Source organism: Bidens hawaiensis, unplaced genomic scaffold, assembly GCF_021521415.1.
Source record: "Bidens hawaiensis isolate Kalapana, Puna unplaced genomic scaffold, B.hawaiensis_p1.1 tig00001087_1, whole genome shotgun sequence".
NCBI lineage: Eukaryota > Viridiplantae > Streptophyta > Magnoliopsida > Asterales > Asteraceae > Bidens > Bidens hawaiensis.
Window position 1 is genome coordinate 410063 of NW_027491062.1, and position 19149 is coordinate 429211.

The following is a 19149-nucleotide window of genomic DNA, read 5'->3' on the forward strand; positions in this document are numbered from 1 at the left end:
TTTATTTTTCCTTCTGTCTCTGTAACATAACAATACAAACAATAAACAATCTTTGAATCCCTTGAATTCCATTGTGACAGCATCAAATTAATATGAATGGGTTTTCAAAATTTTATTTGTAAATTTGATTTTTTTTTTCAATCTCTATTTTTTATTTGTTAAAACGTGTGAATGTTTGATTGAACTAATTCACACATTTATTATGTACTTGTTTTTTTGGTTGACAGCTTCTTGCTGGTGAACCTTTCACTTATACATTTATAATCCAATATTTTCCTTAAAAACGTAATTCACACAATTTTTATAAAGTGAATTTAAATATCTAGTAATCAGTTAAATTTTCTAAAATTTAGCTCAAACTTTTTATACTACCTCCGTCCCTAAAAAATGTTAATATATCCTTTTTTATTTGTTCTATTACAAATGCTCACTTTCAAAATTTATTAATCAATTTCCAAGTTTATCCTTAAATACACACAACTAGCAATTATAAACAATACTGATTGACTCAATTTTTAAGGGTATTATTGTAATTTGATAAGCAAAAAAAGTAATCATTCAATCTATACTTTGTGTTTTTCAAACATGACACTTAAAAAGGGACGAATGAAGTATATTTAGATTTACCATATAAAATATTTGATGTATTAATCAATCAATCATACCCAGTAAAGTCTCACCGACAGCAAAGCTATAAGTAGGGTCTGGGGAGGGTGGGATGTAGGCACACCGTACCTCTATCCAAAGGGATAAAAAGGTGGCTTCCAGAGAGACCCTTGGCTCTAAGCACATATGTATGAAGCAAAACAAAGAAAATCAAAGTTTAACAGTTATATAAAAACTACTACTACTGATAATAATAATAAGATCAAAGTTCAATATTTATATAAAAACTAATAATAATAATAATATATGTAAGGGAAATACCATTATGGTATGTGACCTAAATAAATTAAGTATAAGCCCTAAGGTATTCAATTCTCCCTAAAAATCCTTAACTTTAATTCTACTTCTCCAAGAATTCCTATCCTCAACCATGTCCTCGGAGAGGTTTAGGTCTATCAAAATATGCCTAAAAATCCTTAACTTTAATTCTACTTCTTCAAAAATATTTGATGTAGTATTGTTATTTCTCTTCTACTTATGCAATTGATCAATTTTCTTTCTTTCTTCATTTTTTTTTCCTTTTTATGAACGACGAATTTCCTTTAATCCATATTGTCCGTGAAACTTAGAACAAATACACCCCCTTCCATACCCAGATATTTAAAAGCTTTGGCTTTACCAACAAACCACATCATTGGTTTGCAACTGATCTACTAAAACTGAAAAAGGCTCATATTTGAATTCACACGCATGCAAATAACTCATGTTCCCAGGTTAGAAAATATTGGCTTTATGTAACAGGTAACTTACAATTTCCACTTGTCGATATCCACATAATTTAGAAAGTACATTAAAACTGGCATGATCTATCCTTCGATACGCACATGAGTATACACATGTGAGTATACCCAACTATCAAATTGACTTGACCTACCTCAAATAAATAGTTTCATGTGTACCAATCAAATTTATCATAAACCAAACCGAATCAATTCCAACATATTGTTCACTTTGCGCGTGCATGAAATGTTTGGCATACAAAGGAAGCAAGAAATAAAGAGCACATAATTCTTAAATATGGAAAATTTATCAATTTGTAAATGAAATAAATAATTACAACTAGGCCCTTATAGTTAATTTGGCAGGTTTGTCAAATTTTTGAACCTACAAATCGACATTTAGATAATGAAATTAGGTTGTCCTCTATGGTGAGGGGCTTCGAATCCCCTCCCCAGTGCCACGTCAGCGTCACGTAATCACCGGGGGCTTCGAAGCCCCCAACCAATAATACCCCGCTGTAGTTTAATGCCCATTGGCGCCCATATATATATATATATATATATATATATATACACACACACACTAGTTTTTAGCCCGCGTGTTACGCAGGTTTATTTAGGTTTTTGTTTTTAATCATTTTGTACTTAGTCAAGTCTACATTTCTCATGAATCCTAATCTCTTATTTCATTCATTCTAACTATCCATAGGTCATGGATCAAAACCATTTTGTTAATTGGGATATAACATGCATACTGTGGATTTTATTCGTTATTGAGTTAAGTATTACTCCCTCCGTCGCATTACAGGTGTCAACTTTCAAAATTTATGAGCCAATTTTCAAGTTTACCCTTAAACACACACAACTATTATTAATAAACAATATTGATGGACCCACTTTTCAAAGGAATTATTGTCATTTGGTAAGAAAAAAAAGTAATCATTGAATCCACCTTAAACTTTGTGTTTTTTTCAAACTGGACACTTATAATGGGATGGAGGGAGTATTTTCATACCTAAAGTTTGACCAACTACTCAACTTTAATACATTTTTTAAATTTCTTGCAAATCAACACCTAACGTTTTCAAAATCATGCTATTTAGTACTTGTCATTAAGTTAGAGATAAAATGGTGATTTTTTGTTTCTCATTTACTTAGCACTGTGGTAAAAAATAAATGAGGCGAACTACTTTTTTTAACAAAACTAAACGAACTAAGCTACTTTTTTAACAAAAATAAACGAATCAAACTGTTTTTTTAACAAAAGCAAACGATTCAAACAACCTTTTTAACAAAAAAAAAACCAACTGAACCACATTTTTTAACAAAAATAAACGAACCAAACTACTTTTAAAAAAACAAACCACTTTTTTTAATAAAATAAACAAACCGAGCCACTTTTTTTAGCAAATAGAAACGAACCGAATCATTTTTTTTAACAAAAAACAAACGAATCGAACCGAACCAACCGACATATAATTCATAAGCTTTACTTTGTACATTAAATTATAAGTATTTTTAGAATCACAATTGAAATGATAGACCTTATTTATTTTTATTGTTTGACATATCTATACTATATATAAAGCATGAGTTAGAGACCTTTTAAATTTTATGAGGTATCAAACCCATTGCTTTATATACAACATATAATGCATCAAAAATTTAGAAATTAGGGGTAGCAAGGTCTTTACTCACAAATATGTTATGTAACTTTCATTCTTTCAAAATATATTTAAAACTTTAGTCCCTCAACTTTACTACATTTTTGTAAAGTTTAATAATAGTTACACATATGGCTCCTAATTCAAACTAACTACCCCACAACTTTTTTAACGGTCATAATTTTTTCACACGTTAATATTTTTTAAAATAAAATACATCATAAAAACAAGCATTTTATTCTCTTTAATTTGATTATGATATTGCTATAGTTTTTTTAGTTTTAAAAAGTTAGCATGTTACGCGTTTACCATTTAGAACCGGGTAATAGGTCGAGTTAGGCAAGCTTGGGTCATTTGTAAAAGTACATTAGGGTCGGAATGAGTCGATACAAAAATGGTTAATTTGGTTCGGATTCGAGTAGAAAGGGGCCATGTCAGAACGTTGTCGAATTAGAATAGGTTTGGGGCAAAACAGTCGGGTTGGTTTAAAAAAATGATTTATTCCAAATTACTGTATATTTGAGGTTTTCCTTGTTATTTTCGTTACAAGTTACGCAGATACCGTTGTTTACATGTACTGGGGCCAATGAAGTCCAGCACCACGTAACACACATAACCCAATCTTGGTAAACGATCAACCCAACACCCTACACCGTTGATCGCCATGAGTTACACGCGTGGTGTTGGTTAAGCATGTTTTAATGTCGATAACGTGCATTCCCGTCTGGTTACGCGTGTTCAATCTTCGATTACACACAGCTGGCTTTGCATGAGTTACACACCAATTTCAGGCTACGTGCGCACTGTCATCAGGTGACGTATGTACCGACATGGATTATTCGTTCAATGTAAAGTTGCGTATGCGCCCGCTGCATTGCGCGGGCACCCAGCTAGTCTCGTATAATATACGGGTTCAAAAATTAATTATACATAAAACAAAGAGAGAGTGAAACCTTAATTAGTAATATTGTAAAATAACTATAGCCATCAAGTGAATATATTTAAAATCATAACCAACACATATCTATTACTACCTCAAGTCTCCGAGCGAATTCCTTGGCATGCGAAACGTTATCAAGTCATCACATACCCCACAAAAATATGCGGAAGTACATTATTAGTTGATTATAATACTTAATCTTCGTTTTGCTTTTACCTTTTTTATTAATAGTTCAGAACTGACGATGCAAATGTCAACTCAACCACACCTTTGATACAAAATGGATCAAAATGAACCATTTTTTATTACTTAAAACATAAAAGAAAACGTTATAAATGTAAATTTAGTGTTTCTCTTGTTTCGCGAACTCGGAAACAAATAACGATGAAAGATTTTGTTAGTTTTGCATCAAATTTGTAATTCCTTTTGTCACATTCGGCTTATACTGAGCTGCAGATGTATAGTAGCTCTCCTCTATGGGTGAACATTTCATCCAATATCTCCGTGGAAGTCACATCAAAGAAGTCACAAATCAAGGAACATTAACAAAAACAACCATTTAAACCGCCATATCTTGTTCGGTCTCACCAGATAAAAAAGGGCACTAAATTGAGCCCTAAATTTAGAAATTGGTCACCATATGGAGAGATCAGAGACTGGAAACACAGTGGGATTGCTGATGTTTCTAGCACTTCTCCTTGCATAATCTAGACCTTTAACAAAACTTACCAATTAGATATAAAATACAACATAAGCTGTTCTGATTATGCCTTACTACAGCATATATTAGTCAAAAACTAAAAAAATTATATGATGAACACCATGGTCCCTTTCAGAAAAACACCAACCAATTAATTACATCCAATTGAAAGAACAAAAACATCCCTAATTACCTGATGAGCAGCTCGCTTCTACACTTTCGTTGATCGCCCCCTTGACCAACTCTTGCTTCATGACATTTAGTTCCTCTTGTAAATTAGTATGGATACGTTCTCGACGGTAATTTGCGACCTACACCAAGAAACTATTAAAATGCATATCTAAATATGCTTGAATAAATGAAATCTAATAACTAAAGACAGTTAAAAGGGTATCAAGAAACACCTGTGATCCTCCATGCCCGCCAGTTAAAAGGGTAGCAGTTAAATGACTCAAATTATGGTTGACCCATGATCTGCAACACACATCATAATTGGTATTTTTATAAACTGAGGAACAACAATAACATACTCCATTTCAGCCCTTTTAAATGCATACTCGTTTCTTCCAAACTAATTACTTTTGCAACTATTTGGCCATCATGTATATCCTCAATAGCCATAGCAGATGCTTGTAAATTACCTAAATTTGCATTCATGGGTAACAGTTCACTGTTTATTTTAATTGGTCATCACCAACTGACATATTTTCATCAACATCAGTTTTTTGAATAGTAATTTATCACCAACTCCATTTCTTTGTTAATTTGTCACAATTTCCAATAAGATTCGCTTAGTGAAATTAACATAATCATTTTGAAGCATAGAGCTTTCAGAAATTTGGATTGGCTAAACTAATTGTAACGGAAACTTAAGGTGAGTTTGATTTCATTTGGTCAACATTTAGTTTACACATTTATAATCGAAATAACTGAAACCAAACCGAAACTTAATATTTATTTTTGTTAAAATTTAAACAGTTATGGAAGTCTATTAACACTTACATTCATCATGCATGAACTGTAAATGGAAATCCAGAAAGCAAACTTTTCTTAATCGACCAATGCAAGTTTCCCAAGTAGGAGGCTAACACAAAATTCACTACCCTCAATGCTTCAATTGCATCTTCAAATAACAATTAGCTTAAAATAACACTTCTCGAATTACTCATAATATTTGTTGTAAGTATTAAAATTTAGAAAGCTAAGACTAACCTTCGTGCTATCAAGAGCTGACCAATTAAGAGACCACATTTTGTTATGTCTTGTGACATCTTTTGTGACAGCACCATATTCCAACGCCATCTTGCTTGCTAATGAATTCATATATAACCAAAGTGTAAGAAGTTAAATAACCTGGTCATAGTTTTTAGTTACAAGAACAAAATGTTGTGAAATCTATCCTAGTCTCGATCTCAATCTGGTTCAACCAACTAATCGAGTGAAGTCACCAGCTAAAAGTAACCGTGAAACGAAATTAGGGTTTGTAAAATTAACATCCACAACTAAAGTATGTGATTACCTTGCCAGTATTAAGAGAGACGAACTTATCAGCGGTGGGTACGAAGAAAGATTATCCTCGTAATAGAAGAATCGAAAAAACCCTAAATCCATGGAGGTTATAACAGAGATTAGGGTTAAGTTGTGAGAGGCGACGTTGTTTCACAAATAAAGGGTTATTTGAGATGTTATGACCCGTGGAAGGGTTAAACGGGTCAAATCGGGTTAAATCAATGAGAGGCTTCCATTCAGAAATTAAGCAATCTGGTGGCTTAAGATGGGGTGGGGAGCGACGTGAGATCGACACGTAGGATTTTTTAGTAGACAATTATATAGATAGTTAGATATATATATATATCATATATATACATATATATCATATATGTATGTGTGTGAGAGGTTGAGAGAGGAAAGTGAGGGGCCCACCAATTTGATCAACCGCGCCGGCCGTTCAAAGGATCCCACCCTCGCCGCCCACCATCCGTCCGCGCCCCCCTGCGGTGTTCCCCGCCCACGGTGCCCCAAAACCCAACCCAACCCCGTCCCATAGCGACCAACCTTAAGACTAATAAGAACGTATAATATTATAGTATGTGAAAAAGCACGCAAGGCTAATTAAGGACAGATTCAAAGATTGAAAAATTTGGGGAAACAGTCTCTATTGGCTTGTACAAACACCCAAATGGTAGAATTTAGGCCAAGCCGCTAAAGGCCATTTGCTACATGGCTAGGCACTAATTTGGCTCTTCCAACGACTAGTAATAAGTTTTGTAATTCCACTCACAGCCTAATTAAGGTATGCCTTTGTAAAGTTCTCCATGTCTAACTAGTCCATGGAAGATTCTGTTAACTTCTGAATTAACTCCTCATCACATATCTTGATCGATAAAGAAAAGCACAAACAAAATAGATTTGAAATCCAACTATGTTGGGCTCTTTCTCATTAATAACCAAACCCGACACACAAATAATAATACCCTAGATCTATATATATATATATATATAGAGGGAGGTTAACGTACAATAATCAGTTATCATATATTAGGTACGCGAGCTTTTTGAACGTCGATGTTAATTTCGCGCAGTGGCATTTTCGTAAATAACCCAAACAGTAGTTCGCGATCAAATTCATCGACTTAAAATCGATTCTGATCCAAATTCTAAGCTCCTTAATCTATCTCATTAAATTTCTAAACTTTAATCACAACTTACAATATGAAATCTCAAAAGTCAAAAACCAAAATTGAAATAGAACGTCACTAAACATTAAAAATCTTCAAATTGATCAAAAATTGTTGATTTAATCAATCGAATTGATGTGTAAAAGGCTTTAGAATCATCAATCGATTATGAAAATACAGATTAACACACTTAATTGAGCTATGATTAGGGTTCATGTATAACGGTTCTGCTCAAAGTTTAAACGTTCTGACCAAAATAAACACCAAAATGATGATTTAATCAATCGAATTGATGTGTAGAAGTATTTAGATTCATCAATCGATTATGGAATTGCAGAAATAATGCACTCAATCTAGCTCTGATTAGGGTTCAAAATATTATGTTTAAACGTTCTGAAACAAAACTAAAGACCTTTAAACGTTCTAACCAAAAAAGAACATCTTTAAAACGTTCTGACCAAAAATGAACATCTTTAAAACGTTCTGACAAAAAATGAACATCTTTAAACGTTCTAATACATTCAAAAAAGTTCTGGGTGTAAAAAAAATGAACATCTTTAAACGTTCTAAAACGTTCTAAGAAGTTATGGGTGTTTAAAAAAGTTTAGAAGTTTTGATAAAGTTTAGAAGTTCTGGGTTTTCAAAAAAGTTTAGAAGTTCTGATAATGTTTAGAAGTTTTAAGAAGTTCTGGGTGTTCAAAAAAGTTTAGACGTTCTGATAAAAATTTAGAAGTTCTAAGAAGTTCTGGGTGTTCAGAACTTCTAAAACTTACAAAAAAAATTAAACACCTGTAACATGAAATTGAACACTGAAATCACTTCATATAATCACATAATCATCAAACAATCGTCAGTCGACCGTCAATTTGATCATCGATTCGATCACATGAACAAAATATGGAACGTCTGCAACTGGGTTTCTGCAAATAGCGCTTAAAACTTTAAACGTTTAGTTAAAACCCATCACTCAAATTCAAAATTGATCAATTGAAACTTCAAATTAATGATTAATTGGACCAATTTTAAAGTTTAATTAATCAATTAGTTTAACAATTTCAATTTCAATTGGTCAGTTTTATCAACTGACCTGTGAAAAAGGCGTGACGAGAAAGATGGTGTTCACGACGGTACCGTCGACGGTCGCGACGGTGGATCCAATCGTTGGACGATGACGATGAAGGTGGACGAAATCGATGGGAGCAGTGGATCAGAGTTGATGGAGCAGAGGATCGGAGCAGTGTACGGTCGCGTGTTTTTTTTAAATCGATGGTGTAGAAATCGCATACCTATTGTATGATAAAGGATTATTGTATTAGATCTTTTATCTATATATATATATATATATATATATATATATATATATATATATATATATACACCAAACATAAGAACCTAGTTGTAGGCTAACTCAACTCTAATAAATCAATAAACAAACCTAATGACCAGTGGAGAAACTTGGACGAAAACCCCTTAGGCTACCTTTCTTTTCATTTCTTGCTACTCGGTTCTTACTCCTAGCCAACCCCTTAGACTACATTTCTCTCCTTCCGATCAAATCCCACATGTTTTGATCATTGTCATTGTAGTCTTCACGAAACAAGTCTTGCTCGCACCACAAATGTTTTGTTTCGACTACATAGGCCTCAATTTAACCACGCAGGTTCATCTTGCGTTATTTTTCCTTTAACAACATAGGGTCGTCTTCCACATGTGAACTTTCTTCTTCCTGCTCTTTTCATTTAATGTGGGTTAATGACCTTTTGATTTCTTGATTTCATAATTTTCGACTTTTCATTTAGTGTGTGTTAGTGACTCTAGGTAAACAAATTTTTATAATTTTAAACGAACCATCACTATGTGTCAGCATTCAAGTCTTTATGTTGTTTTAAATACACGTTAACTACTTGGAATGGGCTAGTAATTTGGTTGTGTTAGGTTCTTACCTCATAAAGAGGCAGTATACTTGATGCACGAGGACTTGGTTTAACCCGTTTCTACTACTCTTGAAGAGAAAGCACTAAATCAAGAGATACATATTAGTTAGTGGGTTGGATTCCCTATAAACAATTTTTACTTAATACTTTTTTTTATTGTTAACATTTCTTATACATATAAACACAAACCGAGCTACATCTAAATAATGGGTAAGCGAGCAAGAAGCTGCACCACTATCCCCTTTTGAATCGCAAAGCCTATTATACTAAATATCAATCTTTGGTTACTCGGGCTCTGCGAGTCACTGTGGACCACCTTCTGCACCCACTCCAAAAAAAGAACCGTCTCGGGAGCTAGAGATCCAAATGTGTCGAAGATAAATGGAATGAACACGTGCTGATTCTCCAAACACGCTGCCTTATGCTTAACAACCTTCCTAGATTCCGCCCTTAAAACCACCTGTCCCTGAACGGAGCCACTGTCTCTCAGCCCCACCAACGGGGACACCCCAGTGAGGTTGACACACGCATGCTTACCCCTTGCCCATCCAGACACAAGAATGTCCGCAGGACGCAAGGTAGATCTTCCCTCTCGCGGATCAGTCAGAAAGTTAACAGATGCCTCTTTCTTGGCTGAGATCCCGGCACGCCTAAGCACTTTAGGTAAGACATCTCTAACTCAGTCGTGACGATACTTGAATCCCGGCAATTCCTTACAGTGGAGATCATGCTCACCAAATCTATCCAAACAGACTTTTTTACAAATGGGGCATGATTCATCTGGAGGGAAAAGAGGAATCATAAGCCGGTATTCAAGGATGGCTCTGTATTCAACTGCCGACATCCGTTGCCCAAGACCTTCAATGGGCACAACAGTCAAAAAAGTCCTGGGCATGAGCCCACTTGAGACAAGCAAAAACTGTCATTTGTCTCGAGGTCATAGCGAACGCTCCTCCAAATCATGTACATGTTTACCATAAAGAGAACTCCCCAAGATTTGTTAAGGTTTCTTGGGGGCGGTCTCCTTATCAGTATAACTGCCTAGATCAAAGTCAGGGAGAGTTGTTCCAATATTACCAAGTGCAAAAGAGTAGTCGGGATCTACCCTCATAACACCAGCGCTTCGCAAGATGTGGTCCTACAATTTCCACGACCGGGTCCCGGAAGCCACAAAGGCATATGCGAAGACATCCTCCGTCGAGAAAATTCCTAAGCCTGTGCAACACATAGGGAAGGAAGCCAACCTCCAATGGAGGTCCTCAAAATGTGGTCCTCCACACACAACAATATATTCAATTGCACCCGCAGGCCCGCATCAAAGATGGACGCAATTTCTTTGACATGTTCAGGTTGACAGGTCCGGAGCCCAAACACTAACTTAGCAACCCCATGCACAGCGCAACAAAAGGAGCTCACTTTGGGGATCCCTCAGGTCCGGTAGGCGTTTCATAGGTTCAGCCACCCTCAAAGCTCTTGTAGTTGCCAAAGACCGAATAAACCCTGCATCCCGACTAACCGCTCCCCCCCAGGAGTTTAACTCCCCTCACATGCCTGCTAATCTTGCTAGGGAATAAACCCGACACTTTCTTCGAACCATCACATGACGGACAAAAAATCTCCATTTTCCGAATATTAAGCTTAAGCCCCAGAGACGCCCCCTTTGAGCGAATAATGCCCAACGCTCTAGCAACCTTCTCAGCCTTACCGATGATAGTGCCATCGTCTAAATACCAAGCATGGAAGGGCAAGGAACAGGTCCCTGCACCCTAAGAATGAGCAGATGAAGGACCAACGCAAAAAAAAGAGGGTCAAGGAGGTCCCCTTGTTGCACATTGCGGATCAGTTGCCTAATTGCTTGCTTACAATATTGTTTGAGTATTGATGCCCTCAAAAAGGGGCCATGCTACATTTTGCATTAAAACACACATATTTGCTTTGCTTATAGAATGATTTTAGATGGTTGTTATATAAATTTCTCGTGGTAAAACTGCTTGAAGACAAAAATGATTTGCCCACTTTTACATTAAAATAGATTGATTAGAAAAAGTTTTATTATTATTAATATTAATATTATTATTATTATATTTAGGCGGTGGGGTGGGGTGGGGTGGGGTGAGGTGGGGTGGGGTGGGGTATCTTTAATGATGAAATCAAAGCCCTGAGTAATAGAATTCGGGTCCTGCAATTGGGCCTTCACCACGAGATCCGTCGCGTCAAGACCTTAACTTCAATTCGTTGCTCGAGCTCCATAATTCTCACCCGTAGTCCCAGCTATGCCCTTTTTATGTGTAGGGTCTTTTCTTCTATCCCATTTTTTTTCTATCTAGGTAGTTCAAGTAGGAGTTGCTAACTCATGACGTCTATGAGAATCTCTTAAAATTGCTATCACATTTTTAATTTTGTGATAAATAACTTGACAATTTTACCAATTAAGTTGTATTTTCAAAGTCCAATACGGACGAAAGCAAATAATAATAATAATAATAAGTTACTAAAATAGTTTATGTAGCACACAAAGAAAAGGTTTTTTCAATAAAAATAAAACATCAACAATGGGAATTGATCAAGCCGTGACCTTTGTTTCCACAAACTACCAATCTTTTCTTTGCATCAAGGACTCATTTTGTAGATTTACATTTAAAAACAAAATTATATATAAACTATATACAATTTTATTCATACTTATTGGCCTCTCGGTAGAATTGGACTGCGGCTGTCGTCTTCCTCGACCACCCTTTGGGCCGGCTATGTGGTAACTCTTGCGTTTAGTGTATCGGTAGCGGATTTCAATGCCCTAATGGTATTATGGTTTCCATGCAAGAGTTTAGTGTATTGCTTGTGGATGATTTATAATTGCATTAAGAATACTCTATTTAATTGGCTAAATTCTCAATTATTCATACAAGCAGGAAAAATTAGGCCAAACGAGTTTTATTCTACATTTATTAGTTCGCAGTCGTGATCATTAATCTTTAATGTTACCCATCTTATTGATCTTACTCTTTTCACGTTACAGACCAGGCTTGGGGTCCATCCTAATTAGCGTTCGTCACTAAACGGATGTCTCTTTCGCTTTAAACGCCATCCATATTTGGACAATGAACTATATTTTTAATATTTCAAGATTCTGCTTGTTCCAGAAAACTTTCATGTCAAACCCATAATTGGAACAACCTCTTTTTCCCATAGTAGTTGTTTGAAATCCGAAAATGGAAACAAAGAATAAATGCAGTGGTTTTTAGCTGAGTTTTGTTCTTTTGGATGCTTGTGATAGGTTGTCCAAAACATTGCCTATAATTCAGGTGACTTCCATTATTGACCTCTATGTGAATTAGATTATTCAAATAAAATTGTGTTCTTTCATTCTTTGAGTTACTGTAGGTTTTGATTTTTGTGATAGCATCTATTTAATATATACCATTAATGGAAAGTTTAAATTGATTTTAATGTTCTTTAAGGAGACTGGGAATTTGTCAACTCTCATAAGGCTGAGGGGTGTGGGGGGCTCTAATGGGGGCGCGAGTGGGGGCTCCAGCCAATAATATTGTGACGTGTGGCAGAGAGAGAAACTGGATAAGGGGGGTGTTGGAGCCCCCGTTGGAGCCCCTGGCCCTGGTGTGGAGGGGCTCCAGCGGATTTTTTTTTTTATTTTTTTATAAATATATTCAAAAAACGTATTATTAAAAAAACCTATAAATTATTAAAAAAACACACATTTTTTTTAAAATTCAAATTACAAAAAAAACATACTAAAAATTAAACAAACAATAATACTTAATAATAACACTAATCTAATACAAGATCATCGGGTCGCCTCGCCCACAAATGTTCAACCAACTCATGTCGAAGATCCCCGTGTATCTCACGGCTCTTGATATCTAATACAAGAAAAAACTTTTTTTTTTATTAAATAAGAGCCCAACGGCTCAATTTAAATGTCCAACGGCTCTTTCACGTTTTCCCATGCCCCTTTACGCCATATTCGTCCCGCGAAGGTGCTTGCGCCTGCTTTGTTTTTCGTGCTCGCGCCCCTCTCGCGCCCCGGGGGTGTGGTGCTAGCGCCTGGGGGCGCGAGCGGAGGGGCTCTAGCGCCCCCGTTGAAGCCCCACACCCCTCAGCCTAACATTATACAACCAAGTGAGCCCCATTTCATAATTTTAAGTCAGATTTTAATGATGATCATATGAAGTTCTTGAAACTGATGTAAGTTTTGTTCTTTCTAGAAAGACTTTGAGAAACGGATACGAAATAAGAAAACCGTGGGCTAACTTTAAAAGTGCATAACTTGGACTATGAGTGAAGATACGGGGGCCTGTAAGCAGTTGACGGAAATGTCTTTAAATAAACAAAATTTTCTTCCTTTAAGATTATTATTTGTTTTATTGCTTCTATTCTGCGACAAAAACAAAAGATTGTGAAGTTCGTATATAAAACAACCGGAAAGAAAAAAAAGAAACCCTTGGTCCACACTTGGATCCAAATTTCCATAGTTTTCGGTCCCGGTTTCAACTTTCCATATTGACAATACCCCAGTACCCCTCATAATTCCATTGTCCAGGACCTTTGATTATGGTGAAAAAGACTAGACCATTTGAACAAGCCTAGCTATGATTTTTATGAAGCTTCTTTTATGAATATCATTAAGTATCGAATTTAAAGTGGTTACTATTGGCTAGGCTGTCTTGTTACTTTATGAACAATAGTGGAATAATGAAGGGGTGACTTTATTTACTTTGGTTATTATGTTTCCAACAACTTATTGCAAAAGTTTTGATTCTTTTAGGGCTCTTTGCTGGTGAACTTATTAACAGAAACAGGAAAGTTTGGTTTGTTTGGGATCTTGCCATATAAGCTTTTGTATATTTCACATTCTAAGTATGTCCTTATCTTTATTCATGGCGAGACGTTGATCTTGTGTGTGAGTCTGTTTAACCTTAGTTATTAATCGACGACCCCTACATCAAGACCTTTAAACTTTACAAAGCCTTGATCTACATCATGTACAAAGAAAGTACACTTTTTTAATAACTTTATGTAAAACACATGATTATATTTGATGCCTTTTCTTTTGCTATTCAAGAAAATGTAAAAGTGGTGAATTTGAGTTCAATTATTTGAGTTATTACTTCTTTGACTTATTATCAACTAGTATATTTTTTATTAACTTTTGTTACACATAAGGAAACTTAGCCACACCCCATATCTAAAGTGTGTATACTCAAATTGCTCAAAGCTTGGGTCCCATCAAACACTTCTAAACCTTGTTTTCAAAAATCTATGTTCGGTTTTCAGTTTTCTGTCTTGTGCTTACATAATCCTACCAGATTGATCAACATAGTGTAAAACCTTTTTACGCGTTAATAAGACATGCATGCATACAAAATTAACATTTATAGAAGCAGATAGGTAGAGTATGCATGCATGAGTAGAATCGTATAACAGATATAAATACAATGAGGTGAAATTGTTAAGGAATTGCCAAACTTAAGTTACTTCCATCGAAAAATAATAAAAACCAACCATGTTGTAAATATGTAGTTAAAAGAAGGGGGAAACCACAATATTACACATTGACACTTCAATATAAGTCTTATTGGCCAAAATGACATGAAAATATTGTACCCACCCTTTTGCACAATCCAAGAAATATAATAGCAAGAAAACTTTACATTATGCCTTTAGTCATATCTCTATACGCGAAACTGAAAAAAAAATAAAAATATTATACCGTCGAGCAAACCTTATAGAATAAAACTAGCTGCGTACCCGAGCATGTACATGCTTGGATATCTAATCCATCAACCTTTTATTTGTTGATAAGATGAAATAAATGGTGAGCTGATATTTACATGGGTCAATCATATTTGATTGAAGACATGAGTGTATTCCCCAAGTAATGACCCCATTGGGTAGATATTGAAATCTGATGTATTATTAACTTGTACCTCATGCATATGACCATGTCCCCATTGACCTACACACCCTTCTTCAGATTTGACATTAACCCCATTGCTTTGAAACATTTCCCCTTCAAATGTCATTGGTTGAAACCCTCCAGAAAGACTTGTGTTCATGTTTGAGCTATTGGTGGTACTTGAACTTTCTCCAACTTCATTAATCATGAATGAACTTGTAGTCATTTTCAAATCATGATGATCAAAACTTGCTAAATTTGGCAAGGAGGCTTCACAGCTTGTTTGATGGAATTGAGCTAAAAGATTGGAATTGTAGCCGATTGAATCGACACCCGATTGGAATTCAACCAAGAACAATGGATCAGAAACCGATTTACCCAAGAAAGTTTCGCGTGCCAAACCAACACCCATTGATGATGACGATGATGATAGCATTAATCCACCATTGTTGAAATGAAAAGCATGCTCTAGTTCACCTGCCATTGGCATTGATGATGAAGAACTTGGGAAAAACTCAATCTTTTTGTCTTTCAAGTAATCTTTCTCGATAATCGGCTTGTGGGTGTTAGGATCAATCCCTTGTGTTATTAGTTTCTTCTTTAGAGACGAGTTCCAGTAGTTCTTGATCTCATTATCCGTTCTTCCAGGCAACTGAGCAGCAATTTGAGCCCACCTGGATACCAATATAACAAATTGTAATCCGATTTTTTTTAATTGAATTCCCATATACTTTTTTATTTCAAAATTTTTTTACCTATTTCCAAGAACTTGATGAAGATTAAGTATACGATCTTCTTCTTGTTGCGAAAACAACCCTCTTTTTAGATCAGGCCTCAAGTAGTTTATCCATCGAAGCCTGCAACTCTTTCCACATCTTTGTAATCCTGAATTTTGTTCAAGAGTCCAAAATTAGTGAAAACGTATAAAACTATATATCTATAACTATCATATATTCCAAATTCATTGAAACAACTCAAACAAGGCTCGTTTAACCAAATAGAAAAAGAAAGAAACAATCCATAAGTCGAGCTTTCAATGAAGAACGATTAGTTGTAACTTTTTTTGTGAGCAAAATGAGAAAGAATCAATTCAAGAAAGAATAAGAAACATAAATAGAAAATAAAACCCATATAGGTTCTTGTAACTTGCAATGAAAATGACTAGTTTTCTTGTCATATGGAATGATATGACTCATTTTTCATGTAATTTGCAACGAAAATGGAGCGTTTTCTTGTAATTTGGATAAACTAGAGAAGGTAAGAGATGATAACCAGCATGTTTAGGAACAGAACTCCAGCAGCCAACACCAAATCTATTAATGTATTTGAGAAGTTTATCATCCTCTTCAGGAGACCACAATCCTTTTCTAAGCTTCTGCTTCACACAACAAGAATGGCGACCCATGAGTGTACTATGTTTAAAGAAGAAGCTGCTAGCTGTTGTTATCACTACAAATATATAAGCAAGCAAGGGGCTAGGAGATATATGGAATTTAAATAAAAGTATTATTTAGGATGTAATAAGGATTGTGTCTTTTTTTCCATGTGTCAAATCAAGAAAAATGCAAAATATGTTCAAAATTAAAATAAAGAAAATTATTATATATAAGTAATCAAATGTTAATAACAAAAATAAAGAAAATCATACTTAGAAATGAAGTTAAGAGGGAGAAATAAAGAAAGAGAAGAATCAAAATCAAGTGGGATTGGATTACATTCGAAGATGTCTTTGTCTCTCTAATTTTAAATATTTTTAAAACTTATATTTATTTATTTAGAACGGGGACTTAATATTTATGCACAAGAAAACAAATGAGTGAAGAAAATATCTGTTAATGACGTCATCATAATTTATCAACTGCTCAAAGCTTATTGTGATGAAGTATTTTATGAAATTAGAAATTTATATTTAGAAACTCCAAACGACATAGACAAACGCTATTGGATGACTTTGTTATCTTTTTTATTTTGGTATAATAGACACTTAAAATAATAACAAAGTAAATCTACATATGAAAGTGAAAAAATAAATTTCATTCTTTTGTGAATTTACATTATTTTTTATAGTTTTAAGAAAATGAGATTTGTAAACTATTATTAAGCTCGACTTCGGCAGGAACACGGACCAGTATTTAGAGACGGGAATGTGCATGATTTGATTACAAAAGTTCCATTTTTAAGAAATGATAGGCGGCGTGTACGTTCTCGATCAATGATTCTCAGAAGTTGATCAACTCAACTATGTTAGGAGGAAGGGGTGCCCCCTCATATACCTCAAGTTAATGTTGCACTGTTATGTCAATTACATTCTTAACTATTCTAAAACATATTAATTACATACAACGTAAAAAAATAAAAGAATTACAAAGATGATAGATGATTGTATGAAAACGAGTAAACTTTACTATATTGGACAAAAAGGCAAAATGGTGGGGGGGGGGGGGTCACCCTGGGCTAGAGGTGTAAAAAACCGGTTAACCGAAAATCAAACCGAGCTGGTTTGTTTCTCAAACCGGTTTCTACAAACCGTCGGTTCGTATAGTGGTTTGGGTTTTTTCTCAGTAAAACCAGTTTACAACTGACCTAGACCGGTCTGGATCTGGTTGGATAGTTCTATGCTTAAACTGGTTTCTAAACTGTACCGGTTTAACCCAAACCGGTTTGGAATATGCAAAAATCAAACTGGTTTGGTTTGTTAAAAAAACCGGTATTGTACGCCTCTACCTTGAGCCACAACAAATATACGTCCCTGAATGATTAGTTGCAGGCCCATTTACCAACATTATTTTAATTTAAAATTTTACATGAGGAAGAATGGAAGATCATGATGTTATTACATACATGAGGTCTTCAGAATCTTATATCCCAGTAACTACATTAAGACACATTTACTTCAGAAATTTGAAATTAGTTAAAACATTTTATTTGTTATCCTTGTTTTTGTATTATATACAAATCGTTTTTTAGAACGAGTTTAATAAGCCATCAAGGGTGATGAGAATCTCAACACGTAAATATTAATAACTAGATGTTAAATGAGATGCGTGAACGCGTAGAGAAACTTACAAACCCACCATGGTTCGTCGTATTAATAACTACTAAAACCAGTAGTAAAGTCAAGTGAATGGCATCCTAATGAATAATAACAAATAACTATTAGGAAGGACATGCATGGGGCCTATAACATAAATGAGTGAATTGCTAGACGTCCAAATTTCCATGTAAGCTAACTTCCTTTTTGAAAGTTGATACATTTATGTTATCACATAAATGAGTGAATTGCTAGGCGTCCAAATACTAGTTGATCACGTGTTTAACTACATCTACAAATATAGAAAAAACTTCAATGGTAACAAAATTTTTATGTCTTGATGAACGTAGAAATTAAATTTATCTAGTACTATTTGAATATTTTGTTGATCTGAGATCAAAATCGCTAGTTTATTATTATTATTATTATTATTATTATTATTATTATTATTATTTTGTATTGAAAAAAAGATTATTATATATTAATGATGACGGTTAAGAGAATCTGACCAATCATCAGAACACTAAAATTACATAAAAAATTGGGTTTTGAAGCCACTCGGTCCAATGAGAATTAACTTTTATCATTTCAAGTAACAATCCAAATAAATGAAAAATGTAAGAAGGTATCAAAGATTAGCCATGTATTTAAATCGTTGGGTTTAAAAACTGCTTCATTAATATTTTACCAAATGGCCCACCATATGATTAATTCGACAACTTGTTTCTTCTTTGAAATGAGACACTGATCTAGCCAAGAATTTAATAGAACTCTCTAGCTAGGCTTCATGATATCCGACCCTGATAATTGAAGCCAATAGTAATCAATCTCCAAGTCTTCGAAGTCACATAACAAAAATAGAAAATGATGCATTCTTTCAGTTTCTCTCGAGCAAAATAAATC

The 19149-nt window shown here is 34.7% G+C and overlaps 1 protein-coding gene and 1 long non-coding RNA gene across 2 annotated transcripts; both read right to left on the reverse strand.

The window, feature by feature from the left end:
• Positions 1 to 4582: 4582 nt before the first annotated feature.
• On the reverse strand, positions 4583 to 5386 carry LOC143556974 (uncharacterized). Its single transcript, XR_013139484.1, has 3 exons — positions 5094 to 5386; positions 4883 to 5000; positions 4583 to 4696 (listed from the first exon to the last, which is right to left on the reverse strand). It is a non-coding gene; the product is annotated as an uncharacterized LOC143556974 (long non-coding RNA).
• A 9571-nt stretch (positions 5387 to 14957) lies between these two features.
• LOC143556982 (uncharacterized) lies at positions 14958 to 16669 on the reverse strand. The gene is made up of 3 exons (XM_077046166.1): positions 16488 to 16669; positions 15971 to 16100; positions 14958 to 15889 (listed from the first exon to the last, which is right to left on the reverse strand). The coding sequence occupies exons 1-3, from the start codon at positions 16618 to 16620 to the stop codon at positions 15160 to 15162; spliced, it is 993 nt and encodes a 330-aa protein (XP_076902281.1). The 5' UTR covers positions 16621 to 16669; the 3' UTR covers positions 14958 to 15159.
• Between the last annotated feature and the right edge of the window lie 2480 nt (positions 16670 to 19149).

Coding starts and splice junctions, on each gene's coding strand:
- LOC143556982 (XM_077046166.1), bottom strand. CDS start 16,620: ATGGGTCGCCATTCTTGTTGTGTGAAGCAGAAGCTTAGAAAAGGATTG. Junction 16,101..16,487: donor TTCTGTTCCTAAACATGCTG/GTTATCATCTCT, acceptor AACAAAATTCAG/GATTACAAAGATGTGGAAAG. Junction 15,890..15,970: donor CATCAAGTTCTTGGAAATAG/GTAAAAAAATTT, acceptor ATTGGTATCCAG/GTGGGCTCAAATTGCTGCTC.